This window comes from Xenopus laevis, chromosome 3L, assembly GCF_017654675.1.
Source record: "Xenopus laevis strain J_2021 chromosome 3L, Xenopus_laevis_v10.1, whole genome shotgun sequence".
In the NCBI taxonomy this organism is placed as follows: domain Eukaryota; kingdom Metazoa; phylum Chordata; class Amphibia; order Anura; family Pipidae; genus Xenopus; species Xenopus laevis.
This window is the reverse complement of record NC_054375.1, coordinates 152,629,831-152,652,660: the sequence shown is the minus strand read 5'-3', so window position 1 is coordinate 152,652,660 and position 22,830 is coordinate 152,629,831. Positions and strand designations below refer to the sequence as shown.

The 22,830-nt window shown below is 40.9% G+C and overlaps 1 protein-coding gene across 4 annotated transcripts; it reads left to right on the top strand.

Moving 5' to 3' along the window:
* Positions 1–3: 3 nt before the first annotated feature.
* taf6.L (TATA-box binding protein associated factor 6 L homeolog) lies at positions 4–21,785 on the top strand. Of its 4 annotated transcripts, NM_001087763.1 has the most exon segments (16): positions 170–294; positions 877–1,049; positions 4,175–4,261; positions 11,054–11,207; positions 14,947–15,003; positions 16,056–16,163; positions 16,238–16,380; positions 16,458–16,535; positions 16,737–16,838; positions 17,987–18,169; positions 18,439–18,513; positions 18,599–18,724; positions 19,160–19,333; positions 20,185–20,385; positions 21,333–21,605; positions 21,652–21,785. In NM_001087763.1, coding segments are annotated over 14 exon segments (1,857 nt in total). In that variant the 5' UTR covers positions 170–294; positions 877–899; the 3' UTR covers positions 21,552–21,605; positions 21,652–21,785.
* Positions 21,786–22,830: the final 1,045 nt, after the last annotated feature.

The following is a 22,830-nucleotide window of genomic DNA, read 5'->3' as shown; positions in this document are numbered from 1 at the left end:
TTCCATTTAAGCAGGAAGTTGCGTTCCACTCGAAGGCCTAAGAGGAGCGTAAATACAAAGTGAAAATGTCGCTTCTTACTTTCCCCGCCACCCACTGTAATTCGTCGTTTCTAATATGAGATAATGAACTAGGCACGCGGAGTTCAAACAGGTTCGCAAAGAGCATGAACGACAGCAACGTTTAAATTCGCCAGTCTGTTTCCCTGTCAGGACCTGCGAGCTCAGAAGCGCGGGGCCGGAAGTTTACCTGCCAGCCGGAAGTAGCCTGGTGATAGTGTGGAAAGGGGGTCCGAGGTTGGTAACGAGGGGTCGTTTGTGTTGTGTGATTGAAGGGGCACTGACTGGGGTAGAACTGAAAAGATGGGGAAGCATCGAGGCTGAGCTCAGTGTTACGGGCGCGGTGTCCAATCAGATCGGTCCTGGGGCATTCGCATGGGCTACAGTGATATTAATTAATTCTATTAAGTCATATAAATGCAAATCCTCTCTAGAACTTTAGCTTCCTGCCCCCCTGCAAAGGGGATATTAATTGCCCCTTATTTGTGTCTGCTTCTGACACTTGAAACAGAGCAGCAGACATTTCTGTTTTCCTCTGCTACATTCTCTTGGGAGTCTGAACCAGCGGTGCAGAGAATATGAAGAGTCCAGCAAACTGTGTCAGAGGTGCAAATTGTACATGAGACAACTCCAGGGGGTGACCGTCCCACCCAGCAATGTTCTCTGGGTCAGTAAGAGGCAACACTACCTCCTGGGCTTGAGACGGGCACAGACGCAAGTGTTAGAAGTGACTGTGGAATATTTAGAAGGGCCCCTGGTTCCAATGGGGATGTGATAAAGCAGCAGATGAGTAAACGCCTCCTTTCTCTTGTCTTCCAGGCTCGCCTGTGCTCTCATCCATCATGGCGGAGGGGAAGAAGATCGGGAACACTCTTCTCCCCAGTGAGTCCATGAAAGTGATCTCAGAGTCCGTAGGGATCTCCCAGATGTCGGAGGAGACGTGTCAGCTGCTCGCCCAGGAGGTCAGCTTCCGGATCAAGGAGGTCACTCAGGTAAGTCAATGACAAGATAGTAAAGTAGTTGGGGATGGGCTGTGAAAGACACCAATTTGTTTGCTCCTTTGTTTCTTTAGTCAAGACTGTATTTAGGTCTGATGCTGTCCTAAGCATCGGACCTAAATACGACCTGTACGCTGTGCTTGTGACATCAATTAAGCAAACCAGCCCCACCCCACACCCTTCAGCTCTTTCACCAGATTTCCAATGGAAATCCGTGGAAGAGGCTGGGCGTTTTTTTTTTTTTTTTTCTAAAGTGGACCTGTCACCCAGACACACACATCCTATAATAAAAGTCATTTTCAAATTAAACATGAAATCCAATTTCTATTTGTTATTAAAGCATTCATAGCTGTTGTAAGCTCATTTAAACATCTCAGCTTTCAATCAAATATTGTCTGCCCCTCCTCTATGCCTTAGGCCAGTGATCCCCAACCAGTAGCTCGTGAGTAACATGTTGCTCTCCAACCCCTTGGATGTTGCTCCCAGTGGCCTCAAAGCAGGTGATTATTTTTGAATTCCAGGCTTGGGAACAAGTTTCAGTTGTATAAAAACCAGTTGCACTGCCAAACAGAGCCTCAATGTAGGTTGAAAATTCACACAGGGGCTACTAAATGGCCAGTCACAACACTTATTTGGCACCCCAAGAACATTTTTCATGCTAGTGTTGCTCCCCCAACTCCTTTTACTTCTGAATGTTGCTCACGGGTTCAAAAGGTTGGGGATCTCTGCCTTAGGCAATTACTTTCAATTCAGCACTTCCTACACATTCCCCCTCTCTCTTAACCATTTAATTGTGTAACCAGGGCATCGGGTCCCCCATTCTGGTGCACAAACAAGATTCTGAGATGATGTAAGGCTTGTCTTAATAACAGTGTCCACAAAATGGCTCCTACAGCTTGTTATTATTATTAATTCCCAGACTGAAGGAAACAAGATTCAAATAATCTATATACTGTAATTAAAGTTCATTTTGCTTGACTAATGTGATAAAATAGGATTTTGGATAATTATTTTGGGTGACGGGTTCCCTTTAATTTAAAAAAAAAAAATTTATAGGCACCCGAGGGCCGCCCCCAAAACCTGCCAACCTAGGCACAGGCAGTCTGGTGCCTTAATATAAATACGGCCCTGTCTATAGTAATTAAGTATCTGGGCAATAGTGATGTGCGGGTCGAGAATAACTCAACCCTAACCTGCGCAACCCCGATCCGCGCCCGACTTCAACCTCTGTTTTATAGATCTGTGCCAACCTGCCCCAACAATGACATCACAATAGGGGCGGGGCAGACTGGTGCTCGCCTATAAAACCGTAAGTTGGAAGCCGGCAGTGTAAAGGGAGAGCAGGCAGAAGAGCTTGCGACCCGTGGGTATCAGGCTGGCCGGCACATCACTATGGAGCAAGTGCAGACCTTTTCATAAATGGATGTTTAGTAAAGTGATGATCATAAAAAACACGTAGCAAGGAGTGGGGGACCATTCAGACGCTTTATAGTTGATTACCAGAATCTTCTTTATATTAAAAGGGACTGTTAAAGGGGTTGTTCACCTTCAAACACTTTTTCCAGTTTAGTTGTCTTCAGACAGTTCTTCAGAAATAGACTTTTTGCAGTTACTTTCGATTTTCTATTTGTGATCCTTTTTTTCTAATACTGAAGTGTAAATTTTCATTTTTCACCTTCTAAAGCAGCTCTGGGAGGGGGGGTCGCCGACCCTGTGAACTGTTCTAAATGGATACATTTAGTTGATACATTTCTTATCTTTGTCCCTGTTGAGCAGAATCTCTGGGTTTCATTACTGGCAGCTGTAAGAATTGATACAATAGTTACTGATACTCCAGAGATGCTGCTGAGAAATGGATCAACTCAATGTAAAAAGTTCAGATGCTCCTGGATCACTGAGCTGCCAGACTGAGACAAGAACATTAAACTTTAAACTTCAATTTTGGAAAAAACGATAAAAAATAAACAATGAAAAGCAGTTGAAAAAAGTCTGTATTTCTGGTGAACAATCTGAAAACTACTAAACTGGAAAAAGTGTTTGGAAGGTGAATAACCCCTTTAAGATGGGACACAGGTAAATCTATATGATTGCTGAGTTGTTCTGGTTGTAACCTCCACTGTATACTGAGCCCTCTAATTCTGGGTTATATTTTATATTTCCCTTTCTTACGCTCGGTTGCTGTGTTGTTGGCTCCAGTGCTTTCCAGCTATAAGTTATCACCTTTCTACTGTTCCTGCTGAATTGTGCTTAGTACAGGGAATACCTATGCTGCCATAGTTTTATGGGATCTCTCTGTACAGACTATGAGCAAACTTAGGGACTGTTCCTGCTGAATTGTGCTTAGTACAGGGAATACCTATGCTGCCATAGTTTTATGGGATCTCTCTGTACAGACTATGAGCAAACTTAGGGGGCTGTTCCTGCTGAATTGTGCTTAGTACAGAGGAATACCTATGTACCATAGTTTTATGGGATCTCTCTGTACAGACTATGAGCAAACTTAGGGACTGTTCCTGCTGAATTGTGCTTAGTACAGGGGAATACCTATGCTGCCATAGTTTTATGGGATCTCTCTGTACAGACTATGAGCAAACTTAGGGGCTGTTCCTGCTGAATTGTGCTTAGTACAGGGAATACCTATGCTGCCATAGTTTTATGGGATCTCTCTGTACAGACTATGAGCAAACTTAGGGGCTGTTCCTGCTGAATTGTGCTTAGTACAGGGGAATACCTATGCTGCCATAGTTTTATGGGATCTCTCTGTACAGACTATGAGCAAACTTAGGGGACTGTTCCTGCTGAATTGTGCTTAGTACAGGGGAATACCTATGCTGCCATAGTTTTATGGGATCTCTCTGTACAGACTATGAGCAAACTTAGGGGACTGTTCCTGCTGAATTGTGCTTAGTACAGGGAATACCTATGCTGCCATAGTTTTATGGGATCTCTCTGTACAGAATATGAGCAAACTTAGGGGACTGTTCCTGCTGAATTGTGCTTAGTACAGGGTCATTCCTATTATAGTATTGATATTCTGAGCAGGTTGTATAAAAGTGAGGATTGTATTTGGATCCCTATTTATGTCTCTGTTTTTCTCATGGTTTTTCTTGCCTCCCAAGGATGCCCTGAAGTTCATGCATGTGGGGAAGAGGCAGAAGCTGACACCCAGTGATATTGATGCTGCACTGAAACTGAAAAATGTAGAGGTAAGTAAGGATTGGGGTGATGGGGGCTTTGTTGGGGGGGGGGAAGGTTTAGTTAAAGGGGTTGTTCACCTTCCAAAACCCTTTTTTCTGTTCAGTTGTTTTCAGATTGTTCCCCAGAACGAAAGTTTTTTTTTTTTTTTTTTTTCCATTTACTTGCCATTATTTATTTGTTACTGTTTTTCCAAAATCTAAGTTTAAAGTTGAATGTTCGTATCTCTGGTGTTTGAGTCTGGCAGCTCAGTAATTCAGATACAGACTCTAAACTGTTACAATTTTACAACATTTAGTTGATCCATTTCTCAGCAGCATCTCTGGAGTATTAGCAACTATTGTATCAAGTCTAGCAGCTGCCTGTAATGAAAGCCAGGGATTCTGCTCAGCAGGGACAAAGATAAGAAATGTATCAACTAAATGTATCAATTTAGAACAATTTACAGGGTCGGCGACCCCCCCCCCTTCCCAGAGCTAATTTAGAAGCTGAAAACCGACACTTTACACTTCAATATTAGAAGAACTTTCACACATAGAAAAAAGAAAGTAATTGGAAAAAGTATATTTCTGGTGAATTGCCTGAAACCAACTGAACTGAAAAAAGTGTTGGAAGGTGAACAACCCCTTTAAAAAAATAAAAATACGACATGGACCAGATAAGTAGTGATACTGACACTGCAGGTAATGGGATTGTAGCTTTTATTTCTAAATGGCACTGTTTACACTGCAAATAATTCACTCTACAATATAACATTTGATTCCTGAAACAGCAAGTGTATTTAGTTGTAATATTGGTGTGTAGGTGCATCTCAGGTCATTTTGCCTGGTCATGTGCTTTCAGAAAGAGCCAGCACTTTAGGATGGAACTGCTTTCTGGCAGGCTGTTGTTTCTCCTACTCAATGTAACTGAATGTGTCTCAGCGGGACCTGGATTTTACTATTGAGTGTTGTTCTTAGATCTACCAGGCAGCTGTTATCTTGTGTTAGGGAGCTGCTATCTGGTTACCTTCCCATTGTTCTGTTGTTAGGCTGCTGGGGGGGGAAAGGGAGTGATTGAAGTTTATCAAAGCACAAGTCACATGACTGGGGGCAGCTGGGAAACTGACAATATGTCTAGCCCCATGTCCGATTTCAAAATTAAATATAAAAAAATCAGTTGATCTTTTGAGAAACAGATTTCAGTGCAGAGTTCTGCTGCAGCAGCACTATTAAAGCAAAACGATACCCCCCGAACAATGTAGGTCTCTATAAAAAGATATTGCATAAAACAGCTCATATGTAAAACCCTGCTTCATAATATAAACAAACCATTTTCATAATGTACTTTTTTTAGTTGTATGTGCCATTGGGTAATCATAAATAGAAAATTGCCATTTTTAAAAAAAAAAAAAAAAAAAAAGGGCTGCCCCCTGGGATCGTACATTGACGGTGCACACAAACATACCAAACAAACCATACATGTTAGGTCACATGAGCCAATTAACAGACAGAGTTCTGTCTTTTGCTTCCACACTTCTTCCTGTTACAGTTAGAGCTGCAGTATTTCTGGTCAGGTGATCTCTTCCTGTTACAGTTGTAGTATTTCTGGTCAGGTGATCTCTTCCTAATACAGTTAGAGCTGCAGTATTTCTGGTCAGGTGATCTCTTCCTGTTACAGTTAGAGCTGCAGTATTTCTGGTCAGGTGATCTCTTCCTGTTACAGTTAGAGCTGCAGTATTTCTGGTCAGGTGATCTCTTCCTGTTACAGTTAGAGCTGCAGTATTTCTGGTCAGGTGATCTCTTCCTGTTACAGTTAGAGCTGCAGTATTTCTGGTCAGGTGATCTTTTCCTGTTACAGTTAGAGCTACAGTATTTCTGGTCAGGAGATCTCTTCCTGTTACAGTTAGAGCTGCAGTATTTCTGGTCAGGTGATCTCTGAGGCAGCACACAGACCATCACAAAATGGTGGCTCAAGGCAAGAGATGTAAAGGGCAATATTTACTTAAATATATATTCTAGTTTAATAAGTTTCTTTAATATGATATAAACTATCTGTTGCTTAAGTATTCATTTTGGGGGTATAGTTTTGGGGGTATGCGTTTTGAAAAAAAAAACATGTTTTCCCATGACTGTATCCCTTTAAACACTGGATGGTTTTAGTATCGCTTTAATTCCCTATTTGTGACTGATGACCATTAAGTGCTCCATGATAATGCAAAACTACAATTCCCACCATCTCTTCCAACAAATGAGCTGCTGTGGGATGCTGGGAGTTGTAGTTCAGTACAAGAAGAGATGGCCAAGCAGCTGATGCCCAGGCTTCTGTGTAATTCTGTCCTGCACATTCATATGACAGACGGGGAGGAAAGGAGAGGCCTGGGGTAAGGGCATTTGTAATTGATTGGAGAGTAGGAAAATAAATCCGAGGATTAGAGGAAAGTAGATCCCATGGTTAATGGCAATTGCTGAAAGAGAATGTTACAGATGAACACGAGTGCCCTGAGTGTATCACAGAGAATAAAGAGGGGGGTGAGGTTGGCACAGACACTGAGATGAGCAAAGATCATTCTAAAGCTTTTTATACATTTCTCTTATCATTACTGATAACATTTTATGGCTGCAGCACTGCCCACATTCACTTTCTGTGCCAGGCCCATGGCCCTCCAGCTTCTCATTTAGCCTTGGACTTTGCCAAAGGCTGCTGGAAATGGTATCTAATACTACTACTAGTACTACTATCATTAATCTTAAAGGAACAGTAACACCAGCACGAAAAGTTTTAAATTAATACAAATTTCATATAGTATTGCCCTTCACTGGTAAAACTGGTGTGTTTGCTTCAGAAACACTACTATAGTTTATATAAACAAGCTGCTGTGTCACATGGGGGCAGCCATTCAAGCACAGGATAACAGATAAGTACTACTATAGTTTATAGAAGCAAGCTGCTGTGTCACATGGGGGCAGCCATTCAAGCACAGGATAACAGATAAGTACTACTATAGTTTATATAAACAAGCTGCTGTGTAGCCATGGGGGCAGCCATTCAAGCACAGGATACCCAGTAGATAACAGATAAGTACTACTATAGTTTATATAAACAAGCTGCTGTGTAGCCATGGGGGCAGCCATTCAAGCACAGGATACACAGTAGATAACAGATAAGTACTACTATAGTTTATATAAACAAGCTACTGTGTAGCCATGGGGGCAGCCATTCAAGCACAGGATACACAGTAGATAACAGATAAGTACTACTATAGTTTATATAAACAAGCTGCTGTGTAGCCATGGGGGCAGCCATTCAAGCACAGGATACCCAGTAGATAACAGATAAGTACTACTATAGTTTATATAAACAAGCTGCTGTGTAGCCATGGGGGCAGCCATTCAAGCACAGGATACACAGTAGATAACAGATAAGTACTACTATAGTTTATATAAACAAGCTACTGTGTAGCCATGGGGGCAGCCATTCAAGCACAGGATACACAGTAGATAACAGATAAGTACTACTATAGTTTATATAAACAAGCTGCTATATAAACTATAGTAGTACTTATCTGTTATCTACTGTGTATCCTGTGCTTGAATGGCTGCCCCCATGGCTACACAGCAGCTTATTTATATAAACTATAGTAGTGTTTCTGAAGCTAACACAGCAGTTTTACCAGTGCAGGGCAACACTACATTATATTTTCATTACATTAAAACACTTTTTTGGTGTTACTGTTTGGTGTTAAATAAGCAGCAATGGCAGCTGTCAGTTCCCAGTCAGAGGGAGAAAGCAGTCGTACAATCTATAGTCACGGTTATCATTGTGCATCTGAACACATCACTGTGTATTGAGAGATATATATATATATATATATATATATATATATATATATATATTCCTACCCAACACAATAGCCAGAGAGACACAACCCCAGGGCATCAACAATGAGTTAATGAGCCGGTCAATTCAGGAGAAGGAAGCCATCTGTTCTCATAGGCTAAGGGCAGAGACACGCTCAGATTCAGGGAGATTAGTCGCTCCGCAACAAATCTCCTCTTCTTCGGGGCGACTAATCTCCCCGAACTTCCTCCCGCCGGCTAGAATCTAAATCGCCTGTGGGATGGCACTTGGCATTTTCCAAAGTCACCAGAAGTTGCTTCACGAGGAAACTTTGGGCAACATCGGAAAACGAAGCACTCCAAGCGCCATCCCGCCACCGGTTTATATTCTAGCCGGCAGGAGGCAGTTCGGGGAGATTAATCGCCCCGAAGAAGAGGCGATTTATCACCGGGTGACTAAATCTCCCCAAATCTGAGCGTTTGTCTCTGCCCTAAATGTCTTCTTTTCAGGCTTTGTCATATTTAATACATGAAGTGCCTCATTCCCGTGTGACAGTGGAAATATAGCGGTCTGATGTGGGTATGTGGCTAGCACCTATGCTGGAGGGCTCTCATGCTCTTCTGCGAAATTCTCTCCTTTTATCAGTACAGGGGAAGTGTGGCTGGAGATGAATTGCCTTTTACTGTTAAAGGATAAGTAAATCTTTAAAGGAAGTGAATGTAAAACCATTGAGGGGGCTATACTAAGAACACTTGCAATGTACATTCATTATTTATTTTCTTTTAATTCCAAGATATTAAAGGATACATGTACTGTTAATATTAAAGGGAACCTGTCATGGGAAAACGTGTTTTTTTCAAAACACATCAGTTAATAGTGCTACACCAGCAGAATTCTGCACTGAAATCCATTTCTCAAAAGAGCAAACAGATTTTTTTATATTCAATTTTAAAATCTGACATGGGGCTAGACATTTTGTCAATTTCCCAGCTGCCCCTGGTCATGTGACTTGTGCCTGCACTTTAGGAGAGAAATGCTTTCTGGCAGGCTGCTGTTTTTCCTTCTCAATGTAACTGAATGTGTCTCAGTGGGACATGGGTTTTTACTATGTTGTGTTGTTCTTAGATCTACCAGGCAGCTGTTATCTTGTGTTAGGGAGCTGTTATCTGGTTACCTTCCCATTGTTCTTTTGTTTGGCTGCTGGGTGGGGAAGGGAGGGGGTAATATCACTCCAACTTGCAGTACAGCAGTAAAGAGTGATTGAAGTTTATCAGAGCACAAGCCACATCACCAGGGGCAGCTGGGAAATTGACAATATGTCTAGCCCCATGTCAGATTTCAAAATTGAATATAAAAAAATCTGTTTGCTCTTTTGAGAAATGGATTTCAGTGCAGAATTCTGCTGGATCAGCTCTATTAACTGATTCATTTTGAAAATTTTTTTTTTTCCCATGACAATATCCCTTTAATGGTTTTTACTACAGCGCCACCTGCTGGTCATTTCCCCACCAGTCTGACCACCAAGTAGTCACCACCTGACAACTTCCTTAAAGGACCAGTAACAAAAAAAAAATTAAAAAAATGTGTTGATGTACTAAGAAAAAAAATACAAACCACCAAAACATATTAAACATTAAAAATTGCAATGTCTTTATTTAGATATAACTTACCGAAACTCTGCTTGTGCTCCTCTTCAGAAAAGGCGATCCATCGTGCGGCGCTCGATTTCTCCTTTCAGGGAGAAGAAATCTAGGGCCGCGCGATGGATAGTCGCCTATGTTACTGGCCCTTTAAGGAAGTTGTCAGGTGGTGACTACTTGGTGGTCAGACTGGTGGGGAAATGACCAGCAGGTGGCGCTGTTGTAACTAAATTCATTCATATTAAAGGAGTTTTTCACTGTTGAGTAAAGTTTTAGTATGATGTATTGAACAATATTCTGAGACAATTTGCAATTGGTTTTTATTAATTGTGGTTTTTGACTTATTTCGTTTTTTATTCAGCAGCTCTCCAGTTTGCAGTGTCAGCAATCTGGTTGCTAGGGTCCAAATCACCTTAGCAACCATGCATTGATTTGAATGAGAATATGAAATATTAATAGGGGAGGGTCGGAAAAGAAACATGAGGAATAAAAAGTAGCAATAACAATAAATGTGTAGCTTTACAAAGCATTTGTTTTTAGATGGGGTCAGTCTATCACTTATACACTTTTAAACTAAATTATTATGGTTAATGAATTACTCACTAAAGGATACCCCCTTTTTTATAAAATTAATTAGACTATTGATTATTTATTTAATATTTTATTTATATATATGAGGTTATCGAATTAAGTAATCAATGTACACAACACATATTTTCACTAGGATATTTCTTTAAAAAATTGAAAAAATTGACTGTTATTTTGATACAGATAGTCATGTGTTTTATTTTATATGTATAATTTTGAATATTTGTATATTATTTTGTGAGAACACTTCTTTTTCCCTTTAATTCATTAATGATATGCATAGGTGTCACTATTTAAGCACCTACACAGGTATGCACTAATTACTCTGATGAAGTGTCAGGCTTGCTGACACGAAACGCGTTAGTTGTAATCCCCCTCCACTGTACTTTTAATGCGCTTAATAAAGCCAATAATTTGATATTGAAACGCCTGACTCCGTGACTGCTTTGATCGGTGCTCCGTAGCGATACCATTGGAGTATGTGATAAGATGGGGTCAGTGACCCCATTTTTTTGAAAGCTAGAAAGAGTCAGGAGAAGAAGGCAAATAATTAATAAATCCACTTCTTTTAAAAGGTTTACTTATCCTTTAAATTCTACAGTAATTCTACACCTGTTCTTATGTACAGTTAATATGGGAGGACTGTGGGTAAAACTGCCATGTAGGTGCTCCAAGATCTAGTTCCCCCTCTATAAACCGAAAGCTTCAAGCAAATTATATTGTAAAGTGATGTCTGTGTGCTCCATCTCTCTGCAGCCGATCTACGGCTTCCACCCCAAGGAGTTCCTGCCTTTCCGATACGCCAGTGGCGGGGGCCGCGAGTTGCATTTCTATGAAGAGAAAGAGACCGATCTCAGCGACATTATCAGCACCCCCTTGCCCCGTGTTCCACTGGATGTATCTCTCAAAGGTAAGTTGGACCCACCTGCAAGAACCAGGCCCATTGCAATAGGACACCGCTGTAAATGTAAAGTCAGATCTACCATTTTTTTTTGGTTTTTCTTTATTTGATTTTCAATTTAAAGGGAAACTATCGCAAAAATTTTATATAAGCTTCCTCATACTGAAATAAGAAGTTTTCTAAATACAATCAATTACATATTCTTCATTGTTTCCGAAATAAGTTTGTATTCACTATCCCTCTCTCAGCATCTGTTTCTCTTCATTCTGTCTTCATTCATCAGTTGGGTGTCAGATATTCATTGACAGTTACATCCAATATATCTTATAGGGGGGCTCCTTTTGCCTAGAAGATGTATTAGAGCTCACTCTATTAAAATCACGAGACATCATGTCTCTCTACATGCAGGATTTGTGCAAAAGGCAGTTATTTTGTTAGATTTTGTTTGTACTGGAATCGGTTATTTGAGTGACCTCTAATACATCTGCTAGGAAAGGAGCCCCCCTATAAGATATATTGGATCCAACTGTCAGTGAATATCTGACACCCAATTGCTGCATGAAGAGAGAATGAAGAGAAACAGATACTGAGAGAGGAATAGGGAATATAAACTTGATTTATTTCAGAAACAATGCCAAATATTTAATTGATTGTATTAAGAATAGGGATTCACCGAATCCAGGATTCGGTTTGTCATTCGGTCTTTTTCAGCAGGATTCGGCCGAATCCTTCTTCCTGGACGAACCGAATCCAAATCCTCATATGCAAATGCAAATTAGGGGCGTGGAGAAAAATTGCATGACTTTTTGTCACATAACAAGGAAGTAAAAACTTTTCCCCTGCCCACCCCTGATTTGCATATGCAAATTCGGGTTGGTATTCGGCTGAATCTTTCGCAAAGGACTCGGGGGTTCGGCTGAATCCAAAATAGTGGATTCGGGGCATCCCTAATTTAGAAAGTTTCTTATTTCAGTATGAGGAAGCTTATATACAATTTTTTCATTTTTGGAATAGTTCCCCTTTAACAAGAGATGGTAGCGATAAAGGTTAGACAGGTAGGAGAGAGAGAGATGGGATTTCCCCGCCTAGGGATTTAATAGATTCATATCAATACAGTTAAAGATAATAGAATCTCATCTGTTTGCGGGTCGGCCAACCAAAGGGTCCCATATTTCCCCCGAACTTGGCTTGACAAACGTGCCATGTAGGTAAGTTATTGTTTTGGGAGCGCATCACTTATACGCTGAATCTAGAATCCAAGGGGTATATTTATCAAAGAGTGAAGTTAGAGATCACCACAGTCCTCTAGAGTGAAATTCTGCCACTCCCCATTCATTTCTAACGCGTATTTATCAAAGGATGAACTTTCACTTTCACCCATTGATAAATACTCTTTTCAAAATCCCATAGAAATGAATAGAGAGTGGCGGAATTTCATTCTAGAGGACTGTGGCGATCTCTAACTTCACTCTTTGATAAATATACCCCAAAGTGTTGGGGGTTCCATGGCCTTCCAAGTCAGGAGAATTGCTTTCTTTGCAAGGTGGAGAAGCTGTTGAAGCATCTTTATAAACACTGGGCAAATTTGCACCTAGGCAGTAACCCATAGCAACCAATCAGTGATTCGCTTTTTTTTTTTCCAGCCAGCTGCAGGTTGAGCAGTGGAAGCAAACATCTGATTGGTTGCCATGGGTTATTGCCCGGGTGCAAATTTGCCCAGTGTTTATAAATGACCCCCACAATCTTTCAGCAGCCTGGATGCTCAAGATGGTGTCCTAGTAGACAAAATTCCAGGCTGAGAATATTGGGCAGCCCCCATAAAGTTGAGTATAGACGTCCAATATGGCTGAATCTTAGGGCCTTCCCTAAACACATGCAGATAATTTACGTTGCTCATTATTACACTTCGCACAACCAGGGTGTCCATGATAAATCTGTGCCAGCCTATGTGGGGTTTAATTAAACATCTTATTTATGTATCTGTCTCTGGTTGGAATATCGGCTTCGGGTATCTGCTCAAGTATTTCTTTCCAGGCTCCCTCTTGTAGCCAAGGGAGATCATGGACCCATTTACTACTGATCTGTTTTATGTGGTCCTGTAGTCGGTGCTTGAATTGGAATGAAAAAAGTGGAGGGATGCTCTGTGTTGTGAGTGTTCTAAAACAAGCCCCTCCCACAAACATAAGCCACACCTATTGTTATAAGCCTCACTCACCAATACTTTATGGTTTCACCCAATTTAAAGCAAAGCCATTTTGCTATTTCCATTTTGGTATTTCTTTCTAATGTGATGCCCCGTATGCATGGATTTACATATGTGACCTGTAGGAACCCCAAAATGAAAATTGTGAATTTGGCTTTTCTTGGCTGACAATTCAGCTTCTGCAAAGCACAACCCAGTCATATTCTATATTACCCAAGATTATTTCATATATATCATTCTCTCCCTATTCTTTAAAGGGATTCTGTCATGGTTTTTATTTCTAAATTCCGCTCTTTACACCACAAATAATTCACTCTATAATATAAAATCTCATTCCAGAACCAACAAGTGTATTTAGTTGTAATATTGGTGTGTAGGTGCATCTCAGGTCATTTTGCCTGGTCATGTGATTTCAGAAAGAGCCAGCACTTTAGGATGGAACTGCTTTCTGGCAGGCTGTTGTTTCTCCTTCTCAATGTAACTGAATGTGTCTCAGTGGGACATGGGTTTTACTATTGAGTGTTGTTCTTAGATCTACCAGGCAGCTGTTATCTTGTGTTAGGGAGCTGCTATCTGGTTACCTTCCCATTGTTCTGTTGTAAAGTTTGCCATAGACGTAACAATTACGATCTTTCTTGAAAAAGATGTTTCCAAGAAAAAAACGTTCCTTTCAATACACATGTGTAGAGCAGAATCATCAGATATACATATAGAAACAATAGAATTCTACCTGTATCTGATGATTCAGCACTTGCAATGGCTGATGTTTCCGTCCAGCCCGATCGATGAGCGACTGATATTCAAGTCTTCTGACGATATCAGTCGGCTCATTCGCACCATACATGCACCGAATATCGTATGAAAATTAGTTTTGAACGATATTATCTGTGCGTCTATGGCCACCTCTAGGCTGCTGGGGGAAGGGGAGGGGGTGATATCGCTTCAACTTGCAGTAAAGAGTGACTGAAGTTTATCAGAGCACAAGTCACATGACTGGGGGCAGCTGGGAAACTGACAATATGTCTAGCCCCATGTCAGATTTCAAAATTAAATATAAAAAAATCTGTTTGCTCTTTTGAGAAATGGATTTCAGTGCAGAATTCTGCTGGAGCAGCACTATTAACTGATGTGTTTTGAAAAAAAATCTGCTTCTGTTTAAAACCTTCATTTTCTCTTTTTGTTCCCCCTGTTTTCTTCTTCTCTGCTTTTCTCTATAACCCTCTCTGATGCCTCCACCTCCTTTATCTGTTTAACACTTCTCTGTCCCTTCTCTACTTCTCTCCCAGCAATCTTTTCTCTCCTTGTATCCTCTATATATTTAACTATATTTATTTGCGGAGAGGAGCAAAAGAAAGTGCCGGGATTCAAATCTCTTGCATCCCCTCCAATTTTTAACCCTACTGTGTCTTTGTTTACTCTGCTCTTTATTCTTCTCTCTCTCTCATTCTGCTGGTTCTTTTGGGTGACTTTATAATAAACAGAACATCCAAGTCACACAGCAAAAAGCTAGATAGTAAATAACTGTTGTCATTGCTTGTTTTGCAGCTCATTGGCTGAGCATTGAAGGAGTGCAGCCTGCCATTCCAGAAAACCCTCCTCCAGGTAACGTCCGCTTTCTGTCCGACCCTCCTCTTCCTCCTCTTGTTTTCTCCTGTGCCCCCTCCATTGCATTTCCCAAAGGATGACTCTCTCAATTTTAAACATTTTATTTAATTTTGCAATAGACAAAATAGTAAATAAGACGGCCGCATCCAATCTACGAACACAATAACACGTTTTATTGGAAACATTAGAAAGCTTTTCCACTGAACAAATAAAACCATAAAGTGAATGGTAAAAATAAATACATAAGTACCCAGTGGGTGTAAAAGAAACAGAAAAGAAAAAAAAAACATTCACAAAGCTTCCTGCCAACTAAGTTGATTTAGATATATAATAATCTCCGATATTGAAGGAGTCTCCTTTAGCCAGTACTTTAAAGGGGAAATATCGTGAAAATGCAATATAAGCGTCAGCATACTGAAATAGGAAACTTTGTAAATACAATCAGGTAAATATTCTCCATCATTTCTGAAATAATCAAGTTTATATTCACTATTCCTCTCTCAGCATCTGTTTCTCTTCATTCTCTCTTCATGCAGCAGTTGGGTGTCAGATATTCACTGACAGTTAGATCCAATATATCTTATAGGGAGGCTCATTTCCTAGCAGATGAATTAGAGCTCACTCATATAACTGATTCCAGTACAAACAAAATGTAACAAAATAACTGCCTTTGCACAAATTCTGCATGTAGAGAGACACGATGTCTGGTGATTTTAATAGAGTGACCTCTAATACATCTGCTAGGAAAGGAAGCCCCCCATATGGATCTAACTCAATTAATATCTGACACCCAATTGAAGAGAGAATGAAGAGAAACAGATGCTGAGAGAGGGATAGTGAATATAAACGTGATTATTGCAGAATTTTTTTTTGATTGTATTCAAAAAGTTTCTTATTTCAGTATGTTGAAGCTTATATTAAATTTTCATTTTCACGATAGTTCCACTTTAAGTAATGCTTTCTTGGAGGCAGCCATAAACAAAGAAATCAATATCTTAGTTCCTTGGGTGGAGGATGACTCTCTACTTTTCTCCTTTTCCCTTATCTAGTCCCTAAGGAACAGCAGAAGACTGAAGCCACGGAACCTCTGAAGGTAGCCAAACCAGGACAAGAAGAAGGTCTGCCAGGCAAAGGTCAGGGGTCAGGAGAGGGCAAAGGTAAGTGACTGTTGCTATGGACGGACAACAAGGGCTCCCAGCAGTCGCTCACATATCATTTATTTTCCCTTCAGGAAAGGAGAAGAAAACGGCCATCTTGGAAGGGGCTCCTTTAAAGCTGAAGCCGCGTAGTATCCACGAGCTTTCGGTGGAACAGCAGCTGTATTATAAGGAGATTACGGAGGCGTGCGTTGGTTCCTGTGAGGCCAAGAGAGCGGTAAGTGTACATGTATGTGTATAATGTGTCACGTATGTTCTGTAGCCTGAAATCACAACTATTCTGTTGTGCCACAGGAAGCCTTGCAGAGCATTGCCACCGACCCAGGCCTGTACCAGATGTTACCCCGATTTAGCACTTTCATATCCGAGGGGGTAAGTACATGTCGCTTATCTAAATAACATTCTTTGTTGCACAAGCTACCCTTTTCTTTTTATATGCTGTCGGTGATATTGTTTGTGCTTGGTTCTTTTATATATATATATATATATATATATATATATAGATATAGATATAGATATAGATATAGATATAATATACACACTCCGTTGTCTAATTACCTCTTATCTCTTCAGGTGCGAGTGAACGTAGTGCAGAACAATCTGGCATTGCTTATATATCTCATGCGCATGGTCAAGGCTCTTATGGACAATCCCACACTGTATCTGGAGAAATACGTGAGTTATGATGTTGTGCAGGGGATTGGGTTCAAGGAAGCTGCAGGTCTTCACTGTTTGCACCTTGGTAGCAGTGTGAGCTGTTGAATAGCCACATGACAGGCAGGTGCTAATATAGTGAGTAGTAATATATATTATAAGTTACTGAGGGGTTCCATGACCACATACAGTACATATATGGTCATGGAACTCTGGGGTGACTTCTAATATCCTCATATTTATTATGATACACAAGTTTCAGTAAGTCATGTGACAGAAATGGCATCACTGAGCTCCAAATATAACTGATGACATCACTAAGCACTGCTTATAAGAATATAGATTACAGGATATTCATTACAGGATATTCATGGCTCTTGTGTATTATATAGTGAATAAAGTACCCCCTACTGTAAAATATAAAGGATATTTTAAGTTACCGAGGAGTTCCATGATCATATAAAAACACGAGGCTGTGGTGACTTTTAATTGTAACCGATTACATCCCTAAGCACCATTTATAATGAAATAATTTCTAGGATATTCATGGCTCTTATGTATTATATCCTTATACACAAGAGCCAAGACTATCCTGTAAATATAAATATATATAAATATATATATATATATATATATATATATATATATATATATATATATATATATATATATATATATATATATATATATATATATATATATATATATATATATATATATATATATATAAATACACAAGACCATGAATATCCTGTAAATTATATCCTTATAAACGGTGACTAGTGATGTCATCAGTTATGAACGTTGAGTAGTGATGTCATTTTTGTCACATGACTCCTAAAACTTGTGTATTATAATAAATTATAATAAATTCCCTTATTGGAAAATATGAAGATATTAGAAGAAACCTCGGAGTTCCATGACCTGTATAAATGCACTCGGCCTTCTGCCTCATGATTTTATATGGTCATGAAACTCCTCAGTAACTTATAATATCCTCATGTTTTACAATAGGGGGTACTTTATTCACTATATTATAGCCCCTAGCTAATTTTCGGGTCTGCCTGTAGTTCTGAGTCTGGACAACAGTATCCCTAGTTTTTTTTTTTGGGTTTTTTTTTTCTACTCTTCTGTATTCGATGTGGCTAAACATGTGAGCATTTCTGCAGCTGCACGAACTCATTCCCGCAGTGATGACCTGTATCGTGAGTCGGCAGTTGTGCTTGCGGCCGGATGTGGACAATCACTGGGCTCTGAGAGACTTTGCGGCCAGACTGATTGCGCAGATCTGCAAGAATTTCAGCACCACCACCAATAACATCCAGTCCAGGATCACCAAAACATTCACCAAGGTGAGAGACTGGTTCCATGGCTGGACCACAGGGGTGTCGGCAGTATGGCACTGTCCTGCCGAAGGCCCTTTAGCTGTTGTTGAACTATAACTCAAAAAGCTAAAGATCTGCAAGCTGATCAACACTGATATAAAATAATCTCAATCCTACCTACGACTGCTGCTCTGTGGCACCTACTAGAAAACTGCATAAACCCTCCTATTTATCTATAGGCTATAACCCAATGTTTCTACTTCCTTCCCATCATGCCATGCTCTAATTCTCTTCAGACTTGGGTTGATGATCGCACTCCATGGACGACTCGCTATGGATCCATTGCAGGTCTTGCTGAACTGGGACCTGATGTGAGTTCTCTTGTCTTGGGCTTGAATTTATACCCCGCTGTGTTGTTTTACCTTGGCCTCAATCCTGGAATGTCTCCGAGTTTAGGTGGTTAAGACGCTGATAGTCCCACGACTGACAGTGGAAGGGGAGAGGCTTCGCTCTGTATTGGACGGACCAGTCATATCCAACATAGACAAGATCGGAGCGGATCACGTGCAGAGCCTCTTACTGGTGAGTTCATCATTGAGTGTGATCGGCCCACATCTTCTAAGTGTGTGAATGTGAGGATATAGTCCTGTACTGGGGTTATTCAGTAACACAGGCATCGTTTCCCCCAAGCAGTACCTTAGCAACCGGTTAAAGGATTGCTGCCATTATTCGCTAGACAAATGCAAATCCACCAGGGCTACGGAAACTGCACATGGTATAGGCCGGGTATCCACCCTACTAAAGGACATGGGAGATCAGATTGCTGAACCCCGCAGTAAAAATGTCCACTGGTTCCGTACCCACCTCTTTATTTGAGGCTGCAATGGATCATTATCCAATGTATATTGTGTTCTTTAATTGGTCCTCCTGTTAAATGAGCCAATCTGTTCCTTTAGAGACACCATAGCAACCCCTCTGCCAGTGCTTATTCATTCTAATCCTATCGCTTTGTTACAGAAACACAGCGCCCCGGTCCTTGTTAAGCTCCGCTCTCCTCCGGATTCCCCCGATGCTTACCGTGTCGATTATGGCTACCTGGGGCCAACCCTCTGCACTCATGTGTTAAAGGCCAGAGCTCAAAGTGCCCTGCAGGGGCCACAAGTGAACCGGACCACCCTCACGGTCACACAGGTAACTCATGATATATACTGTATCCAGGCAACACACCCGTCTCTGCAGGGACCTAAAGGCAACAGGGTGCGCTCTGTAGGCTCCAACAGGGTTCATACTCCTTATAGTTTTAAATAAAAACTGGGTAAATAGGCTGTACAAAATAAAAAATGTATCTAATAAAGTTAGTTGGCCAAAAATGTAATGTATAAAGGCTGGAGTGACTGGATGTGTAACATAATAGCCAGAACACTACTTCCTGCTTTTCAGCTCTCTTGGTTTCCACTAATTGATCATATCTGTTGCTTTTGAATCAGAGCTGAATGCTGAGGATCAATTGCAAACTCACTGAACATATACAGGCAATGGATGATACCCTTAATTAACAACTTCCAATTTATCCACTTGATTAGAACTGAGGTCTGATTTAATCAGTATAACTTAATGAAACGATTTCAATAAGAGAAAAAAAAGAACCCCTCTTCCATCAAGTACTACAAATCGTCTTCCACAGCCGGTCTATTTACCCAGTTTTTATTTTTATACTCAATTGTTCCTTTAATAAAAGAAAATGTTCTTCTCGGCAACTTTCCAATATACATTCGTGATCAATGTAGCAGCTAATTAATGGCCTGGGGAAGCAACACGCAAGGAAGAAAGCTGTACAGCAAACTGGGGGGCCCACCATGGTATACAGAGATCAGGGGAGGGAGGCATCACAAATAAAGGGGAAGTGAACACGTACAATCAATTATGGGAACTACCTTTGAATAAAGACTTCCCATGATGCACTGCTAGCTCTTAGTAACCTAGTATTGTCCCTTCTCTCCCCCTGTATCTCTCTCCTCCTGTGTATTTCTCTCGTCCTCTAGCCCCGCCCTACTCTCACCCTTTCACAGCCCTCCGGCTCTCTCACTCCATCCCCTCGTACACCAAGTATCATCAAGGTGCCCAGCTCCCTGACTCTGCCTGTCCAGACTTTGATGAGCGCCCGCCCTGCTACGCCCACGCAGCCCTCTCCCCCGCCCACCAAATACATTGTGGTGTCATCAGCCGGAAGCAGCGGGACTCAGGTAACGGCTCCCCTGCACCATTGATATCTCTCCGTTTGCTGCTTGCCGCCTCTTTGCCCATTCCTTCTGTCCTTCAATATGGCCTCATTCATTTCTTACCTATTTTCCAACCTGCTGTTTGTCCTTTCTTTCTGTAACGACCAATCAAATCTTTGCTTTCATTAGCGGTCCTAGGCTGCCGTTGGTTGCTATGTGTTAATTGCTTTGCACACCTCTTTCTGTTCTTCATTCCTTCCTCCCTTGTATATTTCCTGTGGTTTTCCAGCTCTTTTCCCTTCTCTGTATTCTCGCCCTGCTCTCCCAGCACTTGGTGGCTCCTACCTCCTGTTTGCCTTAAAGGGGTTGTTTACCTTTAAATTAACTTTAAATATGACGTAGAGAGGGATACTCTGAGACAATTTGCAATTGGTTTTCATTTTTTATTATTTGTGTTTTTTTTAGTTATTTAGCTTTTTATTCAGCAGCTCTCCAGTTTCATCTGTTTGCTAGGGTACAAATTCCCCTAGCAACCATGCATTGATTTGAATAAGAGGCTGGAATATAAATAGGAGAGGCCTGAATAAAAAGTATCAAAAACAATGTGTAGCCTTAGAGTATTTGTTTATAAATGGGGTCAGTGACCCCCATTTGAAAGCTGGAAAGAGTAAAACTATACTATTGCATAAAATGAAAACCAATTTAAAAGTAGCTTCCATTCTATAATATACTATAAAAGTTAACTTAAAGGCAAACCACCCCTTTAATCATTTAGGGATTTGTGTGTAACATGACCCCATTATCCATGACAACCAATGGATGTTTGTCTTTCATTACTCTAACTGCCCTTGTTCGGTAAAAGCTGACTACTGATTGGTTGCTGTGGGTTATGGAACTGGACAAGCCTGCTGTTGGCAGTTTTTTTATTTCTAACTTGTTTTTTTTTTAAATTTATTATTTCCAATTTACAGGTCCTTACTACTTCCAGTGGCCCTTCTCCTTCTACCCCTGGGGTTCAGCCCATTGTGAAGCTAGTATCTGGCGGACAGAGCTCTGGGGTCGGGGGTTCCATGACCGGGACTGGTGGTGGGATGCAGAAGTACATTGTCGTATCGCTGCCCCCTGCTGGAGAGAGCAAGACCCCGCAGCCCTCCCCTCCTCCTCCTGCAACAGAGACTTCCACTCTGTGACAGTAACTGTGTGTGTGTGTGTGTGTGTGTGTGTGTGTGTGTGTGTGTGTGTGTGGATGGGCGTGTGTGTGTGTGGATGGGCGTGTGTGTGTGTGGATGGGCGTGTGTGTGTGGATGGGCGTGCGTTAGAAGTTGTTATAGTACGTCTGTACCTGTTCTCTCCCTGCATTACAACCTTATTATTTTGCGTAAAGAAATATAATCATTTTTTTCCTAATAAAACTTTGGAACCCATTCCTGATGTGGAAAGAAGCTACTGGGCAATATAGCCGAGACCGAGCTCTAGGTTTCATGTCACGTCACTGGGAGGTTTGGGATTTCCTGAAAAATCTGAATCAAAAATCAATTATGTACTTATATATGATCCACCAATCGGGATCCTTAAAAGGGGAACTATCGCGAAAATGAAAATTTAAGCTTCAGCATACTGAAATACAAAACTTTCTAAATACAAACAAATAAATATTCTGCATTGTTTCTGAAATATTCACTATTCCTCTCTCAGCATCTGTTACTCTTCATTCTGTCTTCATGCAGCAGTTGGGTGTCAGATATTCACTGACAGTTGGATCCAATATATCTTATAGGGGGGCTCCTTTCCTAGCAGATGTATTAGAGCTCACTCTATTAAACTCACCAGACATCATGTCTCTCTACGTGCAGGATTTGTGCAAAAGGCAGTTATTTTGTTTGTACTGGAATCAGTTATATGAATGAGCTCTAATACATCTGCTAGGAAAGGAGCCCCCCTATAAGATATTTTGGATCTTACTGTCAATAAATATCTGACACCCAACTGCTGCATGAAGAGAGAATGAAGAGAAACAGATGCTGAGAGAGGGATAGTGAAGATAAACCTTCAGAAACAATACAGAATAGTTAATTGATTGTATTTAGAAAGTTTCTTATTTCAGTATGATGCTTATATTGAATTATCATTTTCGCTACAGTTCCCCTTAAAGTAATAAAGCTAAATGGAGCCATCTTGGGCAATGTTGAGATTCTGCCCTGGTAGCATTTCTGCATTTCTCCTGCTGTAGTTCCAGGGGTACCCAGGGCACAAATAAGCACTCACCCAGAATCTCCCCCTAACTGGCCTTCAGGCTGGACCCCCTTAGCTCATAACAAGGTTACAGATATATAGAAACATTGGGGTAACAGTCACCCTGCTATAGTTCCAGGGGTACCCAGGGTACAAATAAGCACTCACCCCAAATCTCCCCCTAACTGACCTTCAGACTGGGCCCCCTTAGCTCATAACAAGGTTACAGATATATAG

Coding starts and splice junctions, on each gene's coding strand:
- taf6.L (XM_041584980.1), top strand. CDS start 900: ATGGCGGAGGGGAAGAAGATCGGGAACACTCTTCTCCCCAGTGAGTCC. Junction 11,208..14,946: donor ACTGGATGTATCTCTCAAAG/GTAAGTTGGACC, acceptor CTTGTTTTGCAG/CTCATTGGCTGAGCATTGAA. Junction 15,004..16,055: donor TCCAGAAAACCCTCCTCCAG/GTAACGTCCGCT, acceptor TCCCTTATCTAG/TCCCTAAGGAACAGCAGAAG.